The 26373-nt window shown below is 43.7% G+C and overlaps 1 protein-coding gene across 1 annotated transcript in view; it reads left to right on the plus strand.

The window, feature by feature from the left end:
* Window positions 1-26373, plus strand: part of TEX11 (testis expressed 11) — a 100069-nt gene that overhangs the window by 2716 nt on the left and 70980 nt on the right. The window contains exons 3-6 of the mRNA XM_067547968.1: window positions 1525-1609; window positions 8657-8736; window positions 16813-16893; window positions 19298-19378. Coding sequence (XP_067404069.1) covers window positions 1525-1609; window positions 8657-8736; window positions 16813-16893; window positions 19298-19378 — 327 coding nt within the window. The remainder of the gene's footprint in view (window positions 1-1524; window positions 1610-8656; window positions 8737-16812; window positions 16894-19297; window positions 19379-26373) is intronic.

Here is a 26373-nt window from a genome sequence, read left to right on the forward strand (position 1 = left end):
ATGGGTCTGGCACCCCTTCATCAAAGAGATCATGTGATAAAGAAATCACAAAGAGGTCATTACCTCTCTACAGAGGTTCAGCACTCTAGGTCAGTAGTATATACATAAGTGGAAGCACGAGGGTCTTGACTATTTCCAGCCCCAACCCTGTTCCCCTTCCCAAAATACTTCTTCTGGCATTCCAGTTTGGACTCATTCTTATGTGGGCAACCTATTGTTAAATCTTTACTTTAGAAATTTGCTGTGAAACCAAATATTTCCTGCTATTGATCCATATTGATTCATAGTTTTTAAGGCTATGTAGTCCATTGTTAGTCAATAGGCAGACCACAGGCCAAATCCAGACTGCCAGATGCTTTTGAATGGACCACGAAATCTTTTTAATTTCTTATTATCATTGTTTTTTTAAATTATTTTCTCTGGAGTCTGGACCTTGACTTTATGTTGACAAAGAAATTTGGACCTTGTCAAAAACCAGACTCCTCCATGATTTAGTCTGAACTCCTGCATAACACTGGCCACAGAATTTCACCCTGTGATTTCTGTATCAAGCCCACAATTTCTGGTTGAGCTAGAGAGTATATCTTTAGAAAAACATCACGCTTGATTTTAAAGACATCAAGTGATGGAAAAGATACCCATGGGTGACATGTATAAGAGGCTTGGGGAGGCTAAGCCTCCCCTGAAAAGACTGACCATTCCGGGGGCAAGAAATGCCGGATGTGGCACAGGTCACCTCCTTTTAGAGCTGTGCCAGCCCACTGCATTTGGAGTGCCACCCCTGCTGGAAGCTCCCTAGAAGTGGGCGGTGGGGGGGCACCGGTGCCTGGACCGTGGCCCCGCTTGCACTCTGCACCAAGGCTCAGTTCCTGCTTGGCGTCTTCCCCCAAGGTCCTGCCCCCACTCTCTCTTCCCCTGAGGCCCCTGCCGCTCACTCCTTTCTGCCCCCTTCCCTTCCGTTGCTTGCCCTTAAGGCAGGAAAAAGGTGGAAGGGCATAGCCTTCCCATTTTTAAAGTGATTGGGCCCTGGTCCCCCCTTGCTCTGGCACCCTTAGTTGAGTTTCTCCAGCATCAGCTGAGACCGAGACTAGCCCAATCACTTTTAAAAGTGGGAAGGCTATGCCCTCCCAATTTTCTCCTGACTTAAGGGCAAGAAACGGTAGTGGGGGGCAGGTAGAGAGCAGCAGAGGCCTCGGGAAGAGGCAAGATGGGAAGAGGCAGCGTGAGGACAGGGCCTTAGGGTAAAGAAACTAGACAGGGATGAGGTGAAGGGGCAGGGCCATAGAATTCCCTACTGTGCACAATTTCATATTATGACTAAAGACACTGATAGCATATGTGTTGATGGGTGCTTTTGCCATCAGTCTAATAACATCTTTTCAATTGTAGGTCATGCCAGTCTTTGATTTACACAGGCATATAGACATGTACCTATAGATGGTCCTATTACAGCAAGAAATTCAAATGTGACCCAGATCAAGACAAAAAGGTGCATTTTAACAGAATTTTTTTGTACTCTCCTAGATTGAAGAAAGTGCAATAAACCTTTGGAATTGGGCTGTGACGAACCGAGTAGGTTCAGTCATCAATGATGAGCAAAGAGCTAAATGTATGTATGTGTTTTGTGTCCTAGATTGAATTTTTTTTATATTGGAAGAGAAAAGCTCCTATGGTATTATTATTTTATTTATCATTTGTATATAGTGCTATAGCTCTGTGTGTGTGTGTGTATCTTTGCAAGTAAAATGAAGGCAGAGAGTACTGTGCAGCTGCTTTTTGTAACCAACTCAGGAAGGATCACTCCAGTGCAAGAATGATCCCCTGGTGACAATCAGTGTAGGAGCTATTACATTGCTCCCCTTTCCTTTGGCTGTATAGCCATGAAAAGAGATATGACCAGAGAAATGGAGTTGTCTGGGCTCTCCTGTGCTTCACTAATCCTTGGCTATGGTTTTGGTCCATAAATTTATGGAAGTATATTGTATTGATACAAACCTTAAGAAGAGCTCTGTGCAGCTCAAAAGCTTGTTGGTTCAGTAAAGGATATTACCTCACCCACATTTAATTTAGTTAAATTGGTACAAAACTGTGTGTAGACAAACCCTAAGGACTCTGCAGACCTATAGTAGTTCTAACCTGGTTCAAGGCCTTGTACAATGGAAGCATCATGATTGGCTGAGTGCAAAAGTGAGCTTAAAAGCCACCTTTGTATCCCTGCCTGGACCTGCTCTCTGTGCAAATCTGCAGGACCCCAGTGTCTGGTCCATATTTTCTGCCACAAGGGGCTTACAGTTCAAGTTGTATACATAATGTAGGGATAGATGACATTAGGCAAAGGGGAGGGAGGCTTACACAAAATAAGCTATTAGTTCTAGGGCAAGATCTCATAGAATCATAGAAGACAAGAGTTGGAAGGGACCTCAGGAGGTCATCTAGTCCAACCCCCTGCTCAAAGCAGGATTAACCACAGCTCAATCATCTCAGCCAGGGCTTTGTGAAGCTGCAGCTTAAAAACCTTTAAAGATGGAGCTTCCACCACCGCCCTAGGTAACACATTCCAGTGCTTTACCACCCTCCTAGTGAAAAACTTTTTCCAACCTATACCTCCCCCACTACAACGTGAGACCATTGCTCCTTGTTCTGTCATCTACTACCATTCAGAACAGCTTAGCTCCATCCTCCCTGGAACCCCCTTTCAGGTAGTTAAAGGCTGCTATCAAATCCCCCTTCATTCTTCTCTTTTGCAGACTAAACAAGTCTAGTTTCCTCAGCCTCTCATCATAAGTCTTGTGCTCCAGCCCCCTAATCACTTTTGTTGCCATTCGCTGGACTCTCTCGAACTTGTCCACATCCTTTTTGCAGTGGGGGGCCCAAAATTGGACACAATACTCCAAATGTGGCCTCACCAATGCCGAATAGAGGGGAATAATCACTTTCCTTGATCTGCTGACAATGCTCCTATTAATGCAGCCCAATATGCTATTAGCCTTCTTGGCAACAAGGGCACACTGCTGACTCATATCCAGCTTCTTATCCATTGTAACCCCCAGGTCCTTTTCTGCAGAATTGCTGCCTACCCCGTCGATCCGCAGTCTGTAGTTTCTTCCCAAGATGGCTTCCCAGTTCCACCTCAACCAGGTCATTCACTTTCCTATCTTCTATCCTAAGCCACACTCTACCAACAGAAAGCAGACTCTACACTCCCTTGATGTCAGATGAGCACTGGCCTTCTATCTCCACCACACCCGCCCCTTCTGGATCTCGTTGAGACTTCATTGCGATAGTGCGCACCCCTTGCAATGGTCCGCTATCTTCACAAAATGCCTCTCACTGAATCGTTTGCTTCATCACGGAGTGCTACTCCCTCTGCCAAGTCCAGCTCCCACCAAGTGTCAGCGCGCACCCCACAAGGGCACAGGTGGCTACAACGGCCTTTCTTGCCAGTGTTCCATGGCAGGACAGCTGCAGAGCTGTGTCTTGGACTTCCATACACACGTTCATGGCTCATTATGCTTTAGCTAATGCTGCCTCCATCGATGCACCTGTAGGCAGTGCAGTACAACAAACCCTGGTATCCATGGAGCCCTGTCACCACCTCCATACTGACTACTGCTCACTATGCTTCCCATGTTGGAATCCACATAGGGACCATCACTAGAAGAAGAAGGAGAGGTTACTTATTGTAAACTGGTTCTTCGGGATGTGTGGTCCCTATCTGGATTCCAGTCCTGCCCCCCATACCCTCTGCCTAAGGTTCGATGCCTGTTAGTAAGAGGAAACTGAGGAGGCATCAACCCGCACAGGAAGGGTTGGCGTAACAAAGAAGTCTTTGGTGAACTTAAACACAAAAAAGAAGCTTACAAGAAGTGGAAGCTTGGTCAGATGACTAGGGAGGATTATAAAAACACTGCTCGAACGTGCAGGAATGAAATCAGGAAGGCCAAAGCACAATTAGAGTTGCAGCTAGCAAGGGACGTGAAGGGGAACAAGAAGGGTTTCTACAGGTATGTTACCAACAAGAGGAAGATTAGGGAAAGTGTGGGCCCCTTACAGAATGGGGGAGGCAACTTAGTGACAGTGCCTCTGTCTTCACAGACAAGGTCAGCTCCCAGACTGCTGCACTGGGTGGCACAGTATGGGAAGGAGGTGAACATCCCGCAGTGCTGAAGGAACAGGTCCAAGACTATTTAGAAAAATTGGACATACACAAGTCCATGGGGCCAGATGTAATGCACCCGAGGGTGCTGAGTTGGCTGATGTGATTTCAGAGCCATTGGCTATTATCTTTGAAAGCTCATGCAATTGGGGGAGGTCCCTGATGACTGGAAAAAAGCAAATATAGTGCCCATCTTTAAGAAAGGGAGGAAAGAGGAGCCGAGGAACTACAGACCGGTCAGCCTCACCTCAATCCCTGGAAAAATCATGGAGCAGGTCTTCAAGAAATTCATTTTAAGGCACTTGGAAGAGAGGAAGGTGATCAGGAACAGTCAACATGGATTCACAAAAGGAAAGTCATGCCTGACCAACCTGATTGCTTTCTATGAAGAGGTGACTGGCTCTGTGGATATGGGGAAAGCGGTGGACGTGATATACCTTGACTTTAGCAAAGCTTTTGGTACGGTCTCTCACAGTATTCTTATCAGCAAGTTAAAAAAGTATGGGTTGGATGAATGGACTATAAAATGGATTGAGAACTGGCTAGAGCATAGGGCTCAACGAGTAGTGATCAATGGCTCCATGTCTAGCTGGCAGCCGGTCACAAGTGGAGTGCCCCAGGGGTCGGTCCTAGGGCCGGTTTTGTTCAACATCTTCATTAATGATCTGGAAGATGGGGTAGATTGCATGCTCAGCAAGTTTGCAGATGACACTAAGATGGGGGAGTGGTAGATACCCTGGAAGGTAGAGATAGGATACGGAAGGACCTAAACAAACTGGAGGATTGGGCCAAAAAAAATCTGATGAGGTTCAACAAGGACAAGTGCAGAGTCCTGCACTTAGGATGGAAAAATCCCATACACAGCTACAGACTGGGGACCGACGAGCTAGGTAGCAGTTCTGCAGAAAAGGACCTGGGGGTAACAGTGGATAAAAAGCTGGATATGAGTCAGCAGTGTGCCCTGGTTGTCAAGAAGGCTAATAGCATATTGGGCTGCATTAGTAGGAGCATTGCCAGCAGATCGCGGGAAGTGATCATTCCCCTCTATTCGGCATTGGTGAGGTCGCATTTGGAGTATTGTGTCCAGTTTTGGGCCCCCCACTACAAAAAGGATGTGGACAAGTTGGAGAGAGTACAGTGGAGGGCAACAAAAATGATTAGGGGGCTGGAGCACAAGACTTATGAGGAGAGGCTGAGAGAACTGGGCTTGTTTAGTCTGCAGAAGAGAAGAATGAGGGGGGATTTGATAGCAGCCTTTAACTACCTGAAAGGGGGTTCCAGGGTGGATGGGGTTAGGCTGTTCTCGGTGGTGGCAGATGACAGAACAAGGAGCAATGGTCTCAAGTTGCAGGGGGGGAGGTCTAGGTTGGATATTAGGACAAAGTTTGTCACTCGGAGGGTGGTGAAGCACTGGAATTTGTTACCTAGGGAGGTGGTGGAATCTCCATCTTTAGAGGTTTTTAAGCTACGGCTTGACAAAACCCTCGCTGGGATTATTTAGTTGAGGTTAGTCCTGCTTTGAGCAGTGGGTTGGACTAGATGACCTCCTGAGGTCCCTTCCAACTCTGATTCTAAGCCTCGTGCAGATCATGTGGACCACAGGAGGTGCATTACTCTCAACAGTTCCAGCTCCAGCACATGGCAGACATGCACACATTGGAATCCAGTTAGGGACTACACATCTCGAAAAACCATAAATTACAGTAAGTAACCTCCCCATATGGTGGTTAGTTCCATCCAGGTACATATGGCTGCTATTTCAGCATTCCATCTTAAGCAGACAATTGCTCTGTTTTCTCCTAGGACATGTCCGTAAGGTTTTTAAAGGGCTTAATCACATAATACCTTCAAGTGCAAGATCCCATTTCACCATGGAATCTAAACTTACTATTGCCAAGACTTATGGGTCTCTTGCTTGAACCATTGACTACCTGTTCTCTGCTGGATCTGTCACTGAAGGTGGCTTTTCTGGTGGCCATTACCTCAGCCAGAAGTGTAGAGCTGCGGATATTAATGTCAAGTCATCCATATACAATTTTTTTTTAGGGACAAGATTTGCCTGCACCCTCATCCGAAGTTCCTTCCAAAGATGGTTTCCTCTTTCCACATCAATCAGCCAATTTATATGCCTATTCTCTGCCCAAAACAACACATGAGCAGGGAGGAGGAGTATTTGCATACCTTGGATGTCAGAAGAGCCTTGGCATTTTACCCAGATAGAACCAGACACTTTTGTAAATTTTCCCAGTTGTTCATAGCAATGGCTGAGAGAGTAAGAGATCATCATTCTTCACCCAGAGAATTTCTTCCTGGATCACATCTTACATATGCATATGTCTTTCTGGCACAAGATCCAATTACAGACATTTGTAAAAAACCAAACAATCAGTAACGTGGTCCTCAGTCACACATTTGCCTCCCACTATGTTGTGGCTCAAGACTGCAGAGATGATGCTAGAGTGGGTTGAGTTGCTCTCAACTTTATAGAAATGGACTCTGATCCAGCCTAGTGTTCTACGGCTTGTGAGTCACCAAGAGTGGAATGCACATGTGCAATCAGTTGAAGAAGAAAAAAATGGTTGCTAATCTGTTCCATATTGTTCTTTGAGATATGGTACACATGTCCATTCCATGAACCACACTCCTATGCCTCTACATCATAGTTATGGCAAGAAGGAAGTGAAGGAGGCTAGGAGTAGATCTGCCTTTTATATCTGCACACAGCGGCGTGTGCGAACAGGGGAAGCTTGAGCTACCCAACGGGTACTGCTGAAGGCAAATGTTTCGGACTGGGCAAACGGACACCAAGAGTGGAATGGACATGTATAAGACACTTGAAGAATAACAGTTATGAAGCAGGTTAGTAACCATTTTTTCCTCAGGACACATGAGCACTCAGTATCATGCACCTTTAACTAAGATTTTCTCCCAAGTGTTCATTGGACATCTTTGATAAATAGGTATTAACAAAAGCAAGCAAAAATGCAGTTTTAAACAATGGCTAAAATTCACTTCCTTTCTCCCCTGCTACAGCTTTTAATCTCCTATCTCTTGTGATGTCATGCTATCATATTCTCCTGTCAATAGTCTTCCAGAATAGATAAGGTCTGAATTTCTAATGTAAAAAACAAGCAGAAAACCCTTTCAGGCTTTCTTTTTAAATCAAAGAAACAAAAAGGGTACCAGTCCAATTATATTTTTTGTAAGTCACCTTTACGCATGGTCAGGTGTGCTCAGTACTTGGATGGGAGGTGTATCCTTGGGTGGGAAGGAAAATGCCTTCTTTATCTAGACAGAGAACCCAAGTGCTGCAGGAAGTGTTGTTGGTGACTTAGTAAATGGTACATCCTGCCTACGTCAGTTCTCAACCAATGCCCCAGCATTGCACTAGCAGATTCTGTTGTTGCTGTTGCCATCTTTTAGGTAAGGTAAAAAACTCAGATTCTGCATGTGTTTGCTAAATTCTAAGTTCCTCGGAGCAGTAACTTTTTTCATTTGTGTCTTGTACATCACAGAGCAGCACACTGTTGATTCTTAACAAGGAATCATAAATGAATTGAATCATGGTGTTTTCCTGATGCCCAGTGTTGTTGTTTTGTTTATTCATTACAAAATGTATACCCATATGTCTAAATTTCACCTTTTGTACCAGTTGAACTCCATGCACTGGAGGGAAATTCACTCTGATGGAGGGCAGGCTGTGATTTTGCAGCTGCCTTTCCTTGTGGTTAAAGCTTGTCCTAAACAGAAACTCCTGGAACTTTGTTGCAGGTTCACCAGTAGATGCTGCAGAGAAAGTGCTGAATCAGGACACTTTCTGGCCATTTACCCTTCCCAGCTAGTTCCACCCTGCTTTATGGGCTACACTGTATTCTAATGATTCCCTGGGCATAGGTAGTTGGGACTTCTGTGCACCACTGTAGTCTTGTCCTCTGCAGAATTATTTGCTGCCACAGACCTCCAGGGTTTATGCCAATATAAGCACTAGGTGAATCTGCTCCCAAGTTTGCAGAGCCTGAGTCTATTCCAATTAACTGAATATCAAAACTCCTGTTGACTTCAATGGGAACATGGTCAAGTCCCATATAATAGAAACACACACACACACACACACACACACACACACACTTCGTAATGAAGTAAAGTTTCCAGGTTCGCTGCAGTCTCCAGTGCACTTTGCATGGGTGTGGTCTGACATGGAGCAGGAGCTGCTAATCTGCAGTGGATCTGCCCTGTGAGATATGCAGTTATGAAAACATCAATTGTAAGCTAATGTGCTGATTTCCATTTTACTCTGGTTATATGGAGCAGTCAGCACACACAACAGTGTTCAGGTTGTTAGATTTATGGGGGTTTATGTTACCAAAGAAATGATTTTCTAACTGCATCAGGTGGAGAAGTAGCTTTTCTATAGTCTGATTTAACATTGGAGTTCATAAGGGCTGGAAAGAACAGGGGAAGTGGCCCATCCTTATGAATGTGTGCATTGTTTTCTTGCAGTGCGCCATGTTTCTTGTAAGCTAGTGTGCCTATGTGAAGGCAGCGATCCTCCAGAGGAGATGGTGCGAAGGCAGATTTTGGTAAGTCCAGCTAAATGGTGTGAAAGTGCAAGTGCAGTATGGTGGATCCCAAGGGAAATCTTGGAAAGCTACTTTCAAGTGATAGAGTAATTCAGGAAAGGAGTGAAATTATATTTGAGCAATGTATCTGCTAAAGGTGGACTTGTTATCACAGTGACACCTTGTTGGGCCATTATAGTTAGGGGTTTCTCAGCAATACCATTATAAGCCTTGACTTCCATAGTAAACCAGCATAAACACAGCTCAGGTCATGGTGAGAACAGAAGTTGCTGAGGTCTCCCACATGGAAATTAACTGTACTAGCTCTGCCTTACCTGGCCAATAAAAATGTTGTGTAAAAAGTAAATTATTACTTCAGTACCTTATGGACAACGATACATTCTCTTATGATAACTGGGCCTACAAATTTACCCTAGTTGTGAGCTCAACTGTAAAACGTGAGTGCAAGTTCATAAATGCCACAATAAACAATAACAGCAAATGTTGGGAAAAGGTGCAAAAGTGAGACAGACTGAATTAGTCTAAGCAAAAAGGCCTACTGATAAACTCAAGAACTGTGTTAAGATCATGCTTGGTAAACCAGAAAAGCGTGGAAGCGGAAATTAGTGAACCAAAATTGGTGTGTCGGATAATAGGCCTAATTGGCGGACAAAATAATGAGAAAACAGGCTGTTCTTCCAATCACTCTCCTTTTGGGGTCCTCAGAAAGAGATGGTTGGGGGAAAAGATGGCTACTGCAACATCGGCTCACTGAAAGACAAGAGAAGGGGAAGGAATGATCTTCACAACGATGGCTGTTGTTCCCACTCTCTCTTGGGACCCCATGCCCTCTTCACCCTAATCCTGATGGATGTCTGGATTAGGATGATCACCAGAGAGAGGGACCCAGCTGACACTGCCACCTCCACTGGCTCTGGCTAATTCCCGAATATCACCTGGGATGTGAGACTGTCACATACACCCCTTGTGTGATCTTTTCCTTATCTTTTGAGGAGTGTCTCTGTGGGTGCTCCACTTCAGGTGAATGCACATCCCTGCACCTTTGATCAGAGAATTTCAGCAGCAGTCTTGTGCCATTGTTGGCGCCTATCTAGCACCATGTTATCCATGATCATATTATCATAATTATCATATTATCCATGATCATTCTAGCATTAGAAAAGGGAAATTGGTTCTTGGCCCTCGACTTTCAAGGTGCATATTTCCACATCTCAATTATACCAAGGTACAGGCATTACCTCAGATTCACACTAGGACAGGACCACTATCAGCACAGAGTACTCCCCTTTGCCCTTCAAGGTCCTCTCTGTGGTGATGGCAGCCCACCTACATTCTCAGGGCATCATGATTTACCCTTACCTGGATGATTTGCCTCCTCAAGGCTCAGTCCTTCATAGATGTCCAGCAGGTCACTTTGGACCTGTTTAAAAGTCTGGGCCTGCAAGTCAATGAACAAAAATCAACATTGATACTAGTACAGAAGCTGGAATTCATAGGAGCAGACCTTGACTCTTACCTTATCACAGATTCCTTAGTCTCATTGATAGAGACAGTCCAGTCCTCAAACATCAACCAAATGTTGCCTCCAGCTTCTGGGACACATGGCTGCAGGGACATCAGTGATAGCCCATGCCATACTATGCATGAGACGCTTGCAAGCTTGGTTTGGTTCAGTTTACAAACCAAATAGCATAAACAAACAATTGTCAATACCTGCCAGGGTCAAACAATCCCTGAACTGCTGAAATAATCTAGTAAACATCTGTGAAGAAATCCTGTTTGTTTAACCTTCCCCATCACTACTCCTGACCACCGATACATCCCTGATGTGATGTGCACCCCATCCTAACACAGCTCAGGGCAAATAGTCCTCGAGTGAGATGTGTAGGCATATCTATCTGCTCGAACTCAGAGCAGTCAGAAATGTGTGCGCTCACTTCCAACACTGACGAAAGGTGCGCACACACACACACACACACACAAGGGTCATGTCAGACCACATGGCCTGCATATATTATGTAAACCAGTAACAAAGGCCAGGTCATAAGAACGGTAATACTAGGTCAGACCAATGGTCCATCTAGCCCAGTATCCCGTCTTCTGACGGTGGCCAATTCCACATGCTTCAGAGGTAATGAATAGAATAGGTAATCATCAAGTGATCCATCCCATTGTATTCCCTATGCACAGACACATTAAAGATATGGAGTTGGTGCATAGCCCAGAATGTATTGCTATCAGTGGCCTACCTACCAGGAGTACATAGTGCAACAGTGGACAGTTTGAGTTGCAAATTTACTCAAGACCACAGATGAGAGTTAGATTCAATGATCCTCCACAATATTTTTCAACTATGGGGGACTCCAGCAATAGACCTGTGTGATACCTGTACCCCAAAGCAGCACACTGTAAACTCCATATTCATCATTTCTATATGGTTGTAATAAGTTCACGCGAAGCATGCCATATAAGATGTCTAATGAAGGGTCATAATCTGATCAAACCCACTGTACTGTCGAAATATGTATATTGTTAATGTGTATCAAGTTATAAGATTTTGCTGATGTGCTGTAAGTTTAAAAGTCTCTGCTACAAGGGTGGTGGTCTCCACCCAGGAGGGTGTTAAGAGTCTATTTTCCTGCAAGGGAATTGTAATTATAATCAAAGGATTTACAATACAATTGCATAAGACTAGACAATGGAGATTGCTCAACCCTATGAGTCAACCCTATGACTCAGTTGCACAAGGTGACATGGGGGTATTGGGCAACCTTGTGATTCAGCCGAGCTCGCCTGGAGTAATGGCTACTGAACATGTGGTCAGAAGATATAAAATAAGGAACTGTGGCTGCAGGCTTGGGCCTTTCTCCTCCACCAGCTACGCTGTAAGCAACAAGAGCGCTGAAAGCCAAAGACTTCAACAGAAGACTGGTCCTGAGTTTCAGGAAGAAGCTTATGTATGAAAAAGCTGTAACATCTGGTGCGGTGAGAAAATGGCTTAATCTCGGCCTACTGTTAAAGGTTTAAGATTTAGTTTGCGTGTTTACCTTTGTTTGCTTTTGGTACCTAGCTCTTATCTCTTATGCCTACCTCTTATACTCACTATATAGTCCATCTTTCTGTAGTTAATAAATCTGTTTTTATATTTCAACTAAAACAGTGTGTTTTGGCTGAAGTGTTTGAATCTCATCTCAGTTAGCAGAAATTGGTGTATATCCTCCCCATGTGGGGGGTGGATTAGGTAGTAAACTTAAAATGGTCAGAATTCTGACAGGGCAATTTTGGGGTGCAAGGCAGGGAGCAGGAGTCAACTGGTGGTGTCTTTCTCTGTGAGATTCTTGAGTAACTCTGGGAGCATTCATGCAATCTTGCTGGGTGTGGGGCTTCACATGCTGTTGGGCTGAGTGAGAGCAGCACCTGGAGGGGTTTGCTGCTTGTCTCTAGCAGAGCATTGTGAGGGTCAGCCTATGCTGGAAATTTGAGGGGTCACTGCAGTACCCCAGTCCCAGGTTGCACCCGGGGGGAACTTGTCAGTCTGTTCGCCACCTACCAGAATAGGAAAGTACTGTTCCAAAGTGGGAATTGGGTGCCACTCCATGTGGGACACTCTTTTCCTTCTATGGGATGAAGGTCTACTATATGCCTTTCCCTGATTTCCTATACCATTAAAAGTCCTACTACGGTTAGAGGGGAAAAAGCAGCCATCATACTGATTGCTCCTATATGGCCCAGACAGACATGATAACTTACCTGTTTCAGCTGGCGCTTTGCCCAGCATTGACTCTTCCAAACATTTCAGACCTTCTGTCGCAGGATGGGGGATGTACTCCATCCCAATCTGCGGGTTCTTCAGCTCAAAGCATGGCTTCTTATGGTCCCAGCACATAGAGACATCCTGTTCTGAGGAGGTACAGGAAGTTTTGCTGCACAGCAGAAAGGGAAGTACTCATCATATCTACCTGAAGAAATGGAAGAGATTCCAGGTGTGGAGTCAGCCCAAATGCAACCACCTTGTCTATGGTCCTGGACTATATGTTAGCCCTCAAGAAACTGGGACTTTCTGTGAGCTCACTGAAAGTCTACCTGGCAGCAATCTCAACTGGTGGAAGGCTATCCTATCTTCTCTCATCCAACCACAAAGAGGTTTTCAAGGGCATAGTGAATCTCTTTCCACAGCACAGATCCCCCCCCCCCCCCCCCCCCCCCCCCCCCAATGGAACTTTAATTTGGTGCTTAAAGGATTTACTAGATTGCTATTTGAACCCATGGCTACGTGTTCTTTAATGTACCTGTCCATGAAGACAGCGTTTCTCATTGCCATCATGTCAGCAAGAAGAATAGGGGAAATAGCAGCCCTGATAGCGCATCCCCCTTCACAGTATTCTTCCTTGCTAAGGTCATGCTTAGACCGCATCCAAAGTTCATTTCCAAGGTGACTTTGGCACTCCACATAAATCAGCTTATTTAGCTTTCAGCCTTCTATCCCAAGCCTCATCGGGATAATAAAGAAGCCATTCTCCATACGCTTGATGTAAGGAGAGCTTTGCCTTCTATTTGGATAGGACGAAAATATTCAGAAAATCCCCATGACTTTTCCTATCTATTGCCAATAGATCAAAGGAAATAGCTATTTCAGCCCAAAGGCTGTCCAAATGGGTTTCAGGATGTGTTTAAACTCTGTTACCAATTGCGTAATGCAACACCCAACCTGCAGTACACACACACGCTCTATAAGATCAGTCTCCTCGTCAGTCACCTTTTTGAGTGATATCCTGATACCAGAAATATGTAGAGCAGCTACCTGGGCATCTGCACATACATTTGCAGAACACTATGCCATCTTTGGGGATTCAGCTGCAGATGCTAAGTTTGATGTCACAGTATTGTCTATAACACAGTTGGCTCCAAAGTTCCAGCCTCCAGTGGTGGGCACTGCTCGGGAGTCACATGGTCGAAGAAAAAGAAATTACTCCCCCTGTACAGTAATGATAGTTCTTTGAGATGTGTCCTTATGGGTACTCCATGACCCATCTATCTCCCCTTTACTTCAGAGATTGAGTAGTTGGCTCTGTGGTGGAGAAGAAACTGCGGAGCGAATGCCAACATGTGCTTCTAGCCTCATGGCTGGTGGGCAGCAGTGCATCTGGGGGCGGTATGGACTGCTTCTGAAAAGCTCCAATCAGTAGCGTGGGGATGCAGACATACCTATGTCAGAGCACCATAGGGACACACATCTTGAAGAACCATTGTTACTACACAGGATGAGTAACTTCTTCATAAAAGCACTCCTGTTCTACAAGGGATTTTTATTAGGGAATGAATACGGAGTCCTTCTGTCTCCTGTGTTTTAAACTGAAAACAGCCTTTTGTTTCTGTTTACAGCTAGAGCGAAACCCCTATCTTGTTATAAAGTTTTTTAAATCTTTTAAGTGGTTTCGATTGTTGTTTGTTTCCTCTGATGGTTTCCCATTCTAAGTTTTAGTACTGCACAAGGCTTAACAGTTGAACCTTGCATTACATATACAACATAATCCCAACTATACATATAAAATGATGGGGGTCTAAACTAGCAGTTACCACTCAAGAAAGAGATCTTGGAGTCATTGTGGATAGTTCTCTGAAAATATGCACTCAATATGCAGCAGCAGTCAAAAAAGCTACCAGAATGCTGGGAATCATTAGGAAAGGGATAAACAATAAGACAGAAACCATTGTATTGCTTCTTTATAAATCCATGGTATGCCCACATCTTGAATTCTGTGTGCAGATCTGGTCGCCTCATCTCAAAAAAGATACATTGGAATTGGAAAAGGTACAGAAAAGAGCAACTAAAATGATTAGGTGTATGGAACAGCTTCCATAAGGGGAGAGATTAATAAGACTGGGACTTTTCATCTTGGAAAAGAGATGACTAAGAGGGGCTATGATAGAGGATTATAAAATCATGACTGGTGTCGAAAAAATAAAGAAGTGTTATTTACTTCTTCTCATAACACAAGAACTAGGGATCACCAAATGAAATTAATAGCCAGCAGGTTTAAAATGAACAAAAGGAAGTATTTCTGCACACATCACATAGTCAACCTGTGGAATTCCTTGTCTGAGGATGTTGTGAAGGCCCAGACTATGACAGGCTTCAATAAGAACTAGATAAATTCATGGAGGATAGGTCCATCAATGGCTATTAGCCAGGATAGGCAGGGAATGCCTAGAGGGATGGGAATGGCCAGAGGCTGGGAATGGCCGAAGGGATGGATCACTTGATGATTACCTGTTCTGTTCATTCCCTCTGAAACACCCGGCATTGGTCACTGTCGGAAGACAGGATACTGGGCTAGATGGACCATTTATCTGACCCAGTCTGGCCATTCTTATGTAGCACTGACCTTTACCTGAATTGGCCATCACTGAGACAAATTATCTTCAGGTGTTTGTACTCCAGGTCCATAAAGCAACTTTCACTATAAGTACATTATTCTTTAATGTTATCTGTACATACATCTTACAATAATTATGAAACTTGACAAGTTATGAGCTTTCTGTAGACATCTTACATGTTATGCTTTCTATAAATATCCTGTAAAGATGTTTGCCATAGTGGGTTTGTTAGGTCTGAGGTGATAGATATTTGCAGAGTAGGGAACTTCTTGTGACATTACCCAGGGTACAAGCTGGACTGATGAACAGCTATGTCCCCTCAATTCTCCAACCTGGCATGCTTTTTATCCTGCTTTGCTGTGAGAGCAACCACTCCTGGTGTAGTCACACGCAGCCTCCAGCATGTAAATCACTCTCCGTTGTTTTGTATGAGTGCTATAGCCAGCCACTCATGAATTACAATACAGGGCAACACCAGCAAACTCTCAGTTCCAGACTTCCCCCCAGAAATGTGCATCTTATAGAGCACCCGCCTAGACAATACAAGCTCATATAAGATCAGTCATTAATTAATAGAAAATGATCTGCACAAATCTTGTTATCCCAATGGAGTTTCTCAAACGCATTGGTTTAGATAAAACAACAAAACAAATGTATTAACTACACAAATACAGATTTTAAGTGCTGCAAGTAATGAGGAATATAAATCAAAATTCATTGCAAAGAAATAAAAGATAAAATGCTGCTAACCTCTAATTTAATAAGCTGAGTGAATACAAAGCAAAGGTATCTCTCACTACATGTTCCAGCCATCTTACTGGCTGAACCTATTTTAGTTAGGGATCTCTCCCCCAGTCCAATGCTGCTTCCTTTGTTTATCAGGGGTTGATGATGCCATGGGTAGAGAGCAAGAGAGAGAGATGATTTGGGGCATTTGCCCTCTCCTTTTATAGCCAGCCCTTTCTCTTGAGGAAGAATCATCTCCAGCTAATGTGTGGCCAAGAACCTTGAACTGCTTCTTTGTCAAAATGTAGATTTTTTTGCCCACACCCTCTCTTGCTGAAGAGTGGCCACTTAATCAGGTGGTGATCTATTTGAGCTCGTGGACACCTAGCTGAGGCATTGGCTAGCCTTTTGTCTCTGGGGAGCATGTTTGTGACTGCCCTCCAGAACATGTTGGAACATGTCTCTGGTAATAGACAGTGGAATCTTATATCTTTACATACCATGTTGCCACTCATATTTTACCAGGACAATAATGATCAGGGAATCATGAGTTTTCAAATGATACTTTACATGGTATGCTTTGTACAAAATTTAACACTGTCTTATAAAAGGGGTGAACATAGGGGTACAGACTGTCACACTTTAATCAATGGGTTTCTGTGTCATAATACCAAACTCCAAATCTTGTTTAAAACTGCTCAGTGTTGGATAGCGACTGGGTTATGTTAACACCTTCGATGCTGTGGGCTCATATATTCCATTTAAATGAATACAACAGGACCTTATAAATCTTGTGCTACATCAGAATGAAAGGGAATGCAATCAAACAGTAGAGCAACTTGTCACAGAAATTCTAAGGGTTGAAATTTTTCCTACTGTATTAGATACATGCACCAACGTAATGAGATCTAACGTCAGCTGGTTTGGAAATGATTGAATTTTCACAAAACACATGTTTCTTTTCTGTTTCAGATGACCATGAAGACTGGAAAAGGTTGGGTGGATGTTGGAAAAGCTGACCTTGCTGATGAATTTCTTGTGATTGCCATAAACGTAAGTTTCTGGCTAGGCACAGTCTCCTGCAAACATTTTTACTTGTAAGTGCTGCAATTGAACAACAGCTCTCTGGGTTCTTATGTTTTGTTTTCCAGAGTCTAGAAAAATTATATGCCAAATTAATGAAGAGGAGCAGTGGTGAGGCAGATATTCAAGTGCACAAAGCTGATGTAGAGAAGGACCTATTTAAAGTGCTGTCTTATCAGGCTGAATCAGTATGTATCCTGGCCAGTTTCCCTTTATAGGTCACTGAAGCATATGGAATGTATGAATGATCAGACTGGAACTCTGACCCAGTTGTTAGAAGTGTGAGTTCCTGACATTAAACTGGAAAGATACGTTTTCCTAGATCAGCTGTAAGGTCTCAGATTTGACCCCCCCCTCAGTGTTGCAGTAGTTTTAAGCATTCTTAAAATACCTGTTTTTAAGACACATATCTTTACTAATTTATCATAATCCTGCAGAGTTGTTTAGAACATCTCTTGAAGACTTGAAGTATGTCTACACAGCAGCTAGACACCTGTGGCTGGCCTGTGCCAGCTGACTTGAGCTTGCAGGGCTTGGGTTGTGAGGCTGTTTCATTGTTGTGTAGACTTCCAGGCTTGGTCTGGAGCCTGGGCTATAGGACCCTGCGAAGTGCAAAGGTCCGAGAGCTTAGGCTCCTGCTGGAGCCCGGAAATCTACACAGCAATGAAACAGCCCCCACAGCCCAAACCCCACTAGCCTGAGTTGGCTGGCACAGGCAGCCATGGGTTTTTCTTTGCTGTGTAGACATACCTTCTGTGATTTGGCTAGCAGAAATGTTTGTAAGGTGGACAGCGATCTTTCTGCGTCCTAACTGAGTCACCCCTAATGAAGATATGTGCTTTATTGACTGAAGAAGTGAGATGGCTGATGTTGCTTTGGAACCAGAGTCTCCTCATCCACAGCAATGCAACATTTGAGATTTGTAAATTCAAAACCACACATCTCTATGACAATATACTGTCACTAAAGTGATCAAATAATACCCAAGTACAACACTGCATCTAGACCACAAATAGTTAAGATTAGTATCTAAGACCTAAGTGGTGTTAAAAGCTGCACAAAGAAAGCTATGTGCAGTGCATAATAACAACTTTATTGAATGTGCCAACACATGGTAGTCTATAGATATATTAACCACACACACACTATTTTTCATGTACAAGTGTTTTTATATACAAGTGAGGAGACAGTTGCCAATTCATGATTTTATAGTGAGTCTCATAATATTTGTTGATTTTCTTAAAGCTCCAGCCCTTGCAAATCATGGGAATAGGTGAGAATCTCAGCTTTCTTAAAAATAATTTTAATGAAAAGTAAATTTTAGCCTTGTAGATGAAAAGTTTGAAAATGACCCAAATGTACTCTAAAGCATCAAAAAGAAAATAAAAACAACCTAAAATACATTAAAAAAAAACCAGCCTCATGATTTGTAAGTCACCCATGGTTTTTGAGTAGTTGGGGTTGGCAATACTAAAGAGTGTTACAAACATTGGGGGACAAATATGAGAAGGCCTCAATTCCCAATTTGCACAGGGAGCCAATGGAGAGGCCAGTATGTCTGAAAAGCTATCAGATCTGCTAAACTGTGTTATAACATACTTTCCTAAACTTTTTATTACGGTGACCACCAACTGCATTTTATCCTTTTTTTTTGGTCACCCTCTTAGGGTCCATATTCATGGGGGAGGCCCAAAATCATAGGCCAGAATCCTTCTCCTCCTCCTTGCTCCCCCAGAGGGCATCAGCCACATGCAGCAGCACCCTCTGCTCTGGCAGCACAATCCTAATCCTGGCCTGGTGGGGTGGAGGAGGCCCCAGGGGAAGAGCGGATGGAGAGAGAGCCCACTCCACATTCACCTCCCATGGAACTGATGTTGGTTTCCCACTTTAGATGTTGTAACCTGGTGCACAAGGTCACAATGCCACTCAAGTTTGACCCAGCCAATGGAGAGGTGCTTGGGCCAAACCTGAATGGTGTGGGAACCCTGCCACCAAGTTGCAACCCCTGGATGCCCTCTGGGACAGGAGCCACTGCTGTCTGGTGAGTATGGAGCGGGCTCATTCTCCAACATCATCTTCCCTCCACTCTGGGCCCATGACCCATCTACAACCTTCCCATGACCCACTATTTGGGAAACACTGGGCTATACCATATTGCATGTATCTGCATAGCAATTTTAGCATTTGAAGAAAATGATCACATGAATCTTGCATATTCACACACTATAATTTCAGAGTTTCAGGGTGTGTCTTGCTGTTTTTGTTATCTGTCCCTTTGTAGTATAGTGAGTTGCACTGTATTGTTGCTGGCAGGGTATTTAGAGACAAACTGCTTTTATTCCAACTGTATTGGCATATTCTATTGCTTTCTCAGGCAGTTGTTCAAGGGTATTTTCAGAAAGCAGTGACATGTTTGCAACGCTGCAAAGATATGTTGACAAGGCTGCCAAAACAGGTCAGTGAAATCAGTCCTTTTGTGTCCTTCCAAAAGTTTAAAATTAACAAGAAAAAAAGCAGCTTTTCAAGGAACCACTGATGTCTCACAAAATTCTGAAAAATACTCAGCAAGACAATTCTGTGTTCTATGTCTTTCCCTTGCTTGTTCTTTTGTATCTAGGACATTTGTTTCTTCAAAGTCACCTGCTTTTGCTGCTTATATTTTATCATTAAAATAGAAAATCTACAAATAATCCTGACAGTTTCTCTGTCAAGTTACAATTCCTCTGAGCATACAAGCGAAGAAAACTAAATAAGGGCTCTTGTGTCCATCTGACATTACAGTCACCTCTACAGCAACCAGTTGTGATATTCAAAAGAATTGTGATTTATGTGAAGAATAAGCAGCAGGACCAGATGAACTTCTAATCAACTTGGATCCTGCTTTCCTGCAAATATTCTTCTTAAAGAATGAGGGAAGACACATCAACAAGCACAGACAGAAAGGTTTCTAAATTGAATGTACAGTATGTCAGTGCATTCTATGAGCAATCAGCAGCTCCTTAAATTTGATTGAATACAGTGAATTTTATTTTTTTGTGAATGTGAGGTACAGGCTTGACCCAGGCATGGGGCAGAGAGGAGCTGTGCAGTTAAGTTTCCTACAGCCAATTCACCTCAGTCCTGACCTATTACATTCTATTACAGTCTGGGTCTTTGAGCAGAGACTTCCAATTGAACTAAATTGTGTCTTTGTGTGGTGTTTTCATGAAATGGACAAATGACTAGACTATGTCCCCCAACCTCACTCTTGATTTGATCCCTTGTTTGATCCCTTGTTTGTAGAGGTAGAAGTCTAGTGGGCTGACAACACTATGTTGCCCAGACTTTATTGTGATTTGTTCATTTTCATTTGCTTAGTTTAATGTTATCTTTTCTTAACCTCATATTTGAAATATATGTGGTGTTTTGCTCCTTCTCTACAGAGTAGATAATAAAATCTGAAGGGATGGATGAAAGCTAAAATATGACTTGGAAGTGAAATATGGCATTGTGCCTATTGTGGTTAGCTGGATTTAACTGGTTTCTGTTACCATATCCACACATTCTTAAGAGTATCTGAGTGGCTATAATGCACTTGAGAAGTTCTGCTTTCATTCTAGTTGCATGGACAAAGCTGCAATCATTGGCTGAGTCATTAAAGTGACTCACTGGGGTATTTGTATTGCTGCTTTTCATTTCATTTTAAATGATTTACATGTTTGCCAGCTAAACTCCTCCCTTAAATAATGTTAAACTTGATGGCTTAGGAGTTTGAAGTTCACAAACCAGGGACACCAAGGCAGCCCTGGAGAGATTTTCTTATCATAAAATATATGGTTTCCATTAATTTTAAATAGAGAAAATTGGTCTTTGGGAGGATGAGAAGGTAGGAAGGAAGGATCAGGTGATGATTGTGACCTAGAGGATGAAATATTAGGAGAGCTCCAATCATTTGTCGTTTACAAGCATGTTAGGTTAGTGGGAGAAGTCAGTGGTATGCCTGACAGAAAAATCGATCAACTAAACAGCCATTTCTCTGAAGCGCTGTTTTCAATTAATCCTTGCAAGTCTTCAGTGCCAAGCATGTCAAATGAAAAAGTGTGGTGCAATATGCTTCTAGGGCTATAAAAGGGATCCAGTTCTGCTAGATATAGTGTACATGCATGGTACTTAACAAGTTAAGCTGTTCCTTCTGAGAAAAAAAGATTTACAAGCTTACTTAAATACTTTTGAAACATGATCAACTCTGCGTCCATGAGTGACCATTCTTCACTCAAGTGCATAGGTGGGGAGCTTGTACTTTTGTTTCTTGACTACCAAGACTTGTTTCAAGCAAGGCAGGTCTCTGCATATTGCTGCTGTGGGTCTTGCCCGAGAGTTTGGATTCCTAATGTAGCCATCTGCAGGAAGAAGTATTCATAGCTGGGAAAGATAGTTACTACAAAGACCAAGTTTATGTAAAGGAAACAGATTGTTAGCATTTGAAAATTATTTGTCTTCTCTCTGATTAGCTACTGAGAGTTGCAAATGATACTGTAAAGAAGAGGGGTTTTGATAGACCAACAGCTTCTTACTGTCACGGACCAGGATATGGGTGACTATATCTAGTGGTTGGAGCAATGGTGGTCAGGTGAGGAACAGTGCTGAGGAAGCAAGAACCAGGGGGTCAGGGCCAAAGCCAGGAGCCAAGCAGGGAACCTGGGGCATGGCTTTTGCCATGTGCGTACGATTCGGGTGGTTGAATATAATTGATATAGCTAGGACAAATTCCTCGAACTGACTCGAGGAAACTAGACTAGAAGAGAAGGCTAGGCCAACGCTTTCCAGTCAGCAGACTAATGATGAGTCCCACCAACCAAACCGAATGAAATGACTGTGGGCGCAGCAGGAATATGAAGTGGCACAGGTTTAAGAACCCTCACAATTTTCCATGGTCACCATTGAACCTGTTAGGCAATTGGGATCTTTGGTACTTGATGGACCTGAGTCACTGATGGCATGGCTTGTGCTGCAGCACTACATTCTGTGCCTGAAGGGCTTCGACCTGGGTTTATAGATTCTTCAAAGTGCTTGCTAACTCTGCAAAGGAGACATTGGCTTTAGTGGGATCCATCTCTGCAGCTAAAGCAGATCTTTGCTTTTTGAGTCATGGACTGGGGCTTGGGTGATCAGGCCTAGTGGTTGGAGTCGGAGGCCAGGAACAGCGCTGAGGGTCAGAGCTGGAGTCAAGAACCAGGAGTCAGAGCTAAGGGCCAAGGCTGGAGTCAGAAACCAAGCAGGATAGCAGGGCTGGAGCAAGGCTGGGAAAAAGGTATACACAGAAATAATTGCAGCTGCAGGCGTTAATTGCAGAGCAGCCAGTGAGCTGCCACTGCTGTTGAACAGACCGGTCAGCCTCACCTCAATCCCTGAAAAAATCGTGGAGCCAGGTCCTCAAGGAATCCATTTTAAGGCACTTGGAAGAGAGGAAGGTGATCAGGAACATTCAACATGGATTCACAAAGGGCAAGTCATACCTGACCAACCTGATTGCCTTCTATGAAGAGGTGACTGGTTCTGTGGATGTGGGGAAAGCGGTGGATGTGATGTACCTTGACTTTAGCAAAGCTTTTGATACATTCTCCCACAGTATTCTTATCAGCAAGTTACAGAAGTATGGGTTGGATGAATGGACTATAAAATGGATAGAGAGCTGGCTAGATCATCGAGCTCAACGGGTAATGATCAATGGCTCGACATCTAGCTGGCAGCCGGTAACAAGTGGAGTGCTCCAGGGGTCGGGACTGGGGCTGGTTTTGTTCAACATCTTCATTAATCTGGAGGATGGGGTAGATTGCACCCTCAGCAATTTTGCAGATGACACTAAGTTAGTGGGAGTGGTAGATATCCTGGAAGGTAGGGATACGATACAGAGTGACCTAGACAAGTTGGAGGATTGGGCCAAAAGAAATCTGATGAGGTTCAACAAGGACAAGTGCAGAGTCCTGCACTTAGGATGGAAGAATCCATGCACAGCTACAGACTGGGGATCGATGGGGTAGGCAGTAGTTCTTCAGAAAAGGACCTAGGGTTTACAGTGGACAAGAAGCTGGATATGAGTCAGCAATGTGCCCTTGTTGCCAAGAAGGCTAATAGCATATTGGGCTGCATTAGTAAGAGCATTGCCAGCAGATCGCAGGAAGTGATTATTCCCCTCTATTCGGCATTGATGAGGCTGCATTTGGAGTATTGTGTCCAGTTTTGGGCCCCCCACTACTAAAAGGAGTGGACAAGTTGGAGAGAGTCCAGCGAAGGGCAACAAAAGTGATTAGGAGGCTGGAGCACAAGACTTATGGGGAGAGGCTGAGGAAACTAGGCTTGTTTAGTCTGCAAAGAGAAGAATGAAGGGGGATTTGATAGCAGCCTTTAACTACCTGAAAGGGGGTTCCAGGGAGGATGGAGCTAGGCTGTTCTCAGTGGTGGTAGATGACAGAACAAGGAGCAATGGACTCAAGTTGCAGTGGGAGAGGTCTAGGTTGGATATTAGGACAATGTTTTTCACTAGGAGGGTGGTGAAGCACTGGAATGGGTTACCTAGGGAGGTGGTGAAAGCTCCATCTTTAGAGGTTTTTAAGCTGTGGCTTGAGAAAGCCCTGGCTGGGATGATTTAGCTGAGGTTAGTCTTGCTTTGAGCAGGGGGTTGGACTTAGATGACCTCCTGAGGTCCCTTCCAACTCTAATCTTCTATGATTCTAACTTAAATGCTGACCTGTAGGCAACTTGAAGCCAATTGAGTTGGCCAGCCAATCGAGTGATTCTGTTGCAGCCCAGTTGGGTTAATTAACTGTCCTGAGAGCTGAATTATCTAGCCCCTGGCTCAGCTGAGGTAACTCAAGCCCATAGTTCCTGATAGTACCCTCTTTTCAAGGGTGCCTTCTACGGGCCTTTGGCTTGACCTTCTCGGGATGGGCCCAATGAAAGTCCCATATTAACCAATGTACATGAATGTTTTCTGCTGGTTCCCAGGACTGTCATAGGGACCGTAGCTCTCTCAGTTCACCAAGTGATGAAGGTTGCACCGAACTTGGTTGGACTCAAGAATCTGTTACACAAGGTATCCTTGCCTCTGGATTGTTACAGGCAGTGGTTGGTTGGATCAACCCAGGAAGGTCTCTAGGTAATCTTTGAAGAAGGAGACATGGAGAACACAGGATGGGTCTTCACTGACTCTAGTAATCAAAGCTTGAATGTCATCAGGTTGATCTGCTTGAAAATCTCAAATGGGCCTAAGTATTGATAATCCATTTTAGCCGATGGTCGGATTAATTTGAGATTCTGAGTTGATTATCTTACTGGTTCATAACCAGTTCCTTACATAACCAGACCAGGTTCATAACCAGACCAGGTAACTGATGCTAAAATTAGGTGTGGCCTGGTGGCCCCAACCAGCATAACACTTGTAGATTTCTTTGTCAACTTCTAAATGTTCTATAAATTCCTGTTGTATGTGATGCTGGTGTTTGACCAGGTCTCCAGCTGCAGGAACTGATGAGTCTGTGGACAATGCCGGGTGAAAGCAGGTATGGATGCTGTAATTCGCGTGGAATGGGTTTTGTCTGGTGGAGACATGGATTGAATTGTTGTAGGTGAACTTGGTGTATAGCAGCAGGGAAGACCTAATTATCCTGGTGATAATTTAGGAAGCACCAGAGCTACTGCTCTGAGATCTGGTTTACTCGTTCTATCTGTCCATTAGTCTGTGCATGATATGCTGATGAGGTAAGGAGTTCTATATCCAGGAGTTTAAAACAGTCATGCCAGAAACGGGGGACAAATTGTGGGCCTTGATCCGAAACATGCTGGTTGGCAGTCCATGGAGCCAGAAGATGTGCTCTGGAAAGAGGTGGGTTATTCCCAGCGTGGTAGGTCTGATAAAAGAAGAGACAGAGTCTTCCATATTATTTAAGAGGTCAGCTTTGACTCGCATCACTGTAGAACTGTGGGAGCAAGGTAATTCTATAGTGAAGTCCAGGGACATGGTGGATCAGGGCTAAGCCAGGATAGGCAACAGCTGGAGGAGACCAAGTAACTTCCAGCTAGGGATCTTAGTCCTGGAACACAACTTGATAGGAATTAATATATTTTATGACATATGAATGCATACCTGACCATTAGCAGTTCTGTGAAACTAAATTTCTTGTTTTAGTTCGACCAAAGTGTCTGGCGAATGGAAAGTTGTGACATAATTTCAGAACTTTGAGCCTAGGCTGGCCCTCTGGGACATAAATATTTTCACTGTGGTGGACAGACCCATTTCATAGTTGAAAACCTGAGCCAAGCTGGGCGTCTGGAAGACCCAAGGTCTGGCAAATCTGGGGAGGCAAATGTTCCAGGAGGCAGCAGTGACCAAATGATGGACATTATGCTCCTATCCACATTCAACTGACAAAGTTAGATGGCTTCAAAACTGTGAAAAATTATTCTGTGAATGGGTTGATATATTCATCCTTGTGGGACAGGGCATCTGCATTTCCATATCTTGCACCTGGGTGGTATATCCTGACTAACTGGAATTGGGAAAAGAAAAGTAACCAATAGATCCGAGGTTGATTTAGATTTTTGGCAATGTGGAAATACTGTAAGTTCTTGTGGTCCATAAGAACCTGAACTGGGAACTGGGCCCTTTCTAGGAGGTGCTCCCACTTCTCGAAAGCTGCCTTAATCACTAGCAGCTCCCTGTCCCAGATGTCATAGTTTCTCCTTGCGAGGGTTAATTTTCAGGGCTCATGGGTGGAGTTGGTTATGGGGACCCAATTGCTGAGATAACACAGCTCCTTTGGTGAAGTTTGATGGATTGGCCTTCACTGTGAAGGGCTTTATGGGATCCAGATGGATGAGGATGGGAGCCAGGGTGAATGCCTTCTTCGTTTGGTCAATGAGGAACTTCACTTCAATGACCAGATGAACTGGACCCCCTTCTCTTTGGGGGCTACAGGGTGAGAGAACCCTTTGATAAAACACCAATAAAATTTTTCAAAATTGAGGAATAATTGTACATCCCATACATCTCTTGGAGCTGACCACTTGGAGATGGTGGATACTTTGCATGAATCCATAGTTAGTCTTTCATATGTAATATATCCGAGGAACTCAATTGTGCTATGATCAAATTTGCATTTCTTCAATTTAACGTAGAAATTAGTTTGATAAATCCTTTTTGAAACTTGGCATATATGTTGGTTGAGAACGGCCAGATTCTTGGAAAAAATAAGAATATAGTTGAGGTAGATCACAACGAAGTGATCCAACATGTCTTTGAAGGTGCTGTTAATAAGATGTTGGAACGTGGCAGAAGCTTTGCACAGGCCAAAGAGCCTTACTAAGTACTCAAAGAGCCCGTGTTATGTATGGAAGGCAGTCTTGCACTCATCCCCTTCCCAGATGAGTTTATAAGGTTATAAATGCCATGGAGGTCCATCTTGAAGATTTTTA

The sequence above is a fragment of the Emydura macquarii genome, unplaced genomic scaffold (genome assembly GCF_026122565.2).
Source record: "Emydura macquarii macquarii isolate MOO-44397 ecotype Brisbane River unplaced genomic scaffold, CSIRO-AGI_Emac_v2 contig_1253, whole genome shotgun sequence".
In the NCBI taxonomy this organism is placed as follows: Eukaryota; Metazoa; Chordata; order Testudines; family Chelidae; genus Emydura; species Emydura macquarii.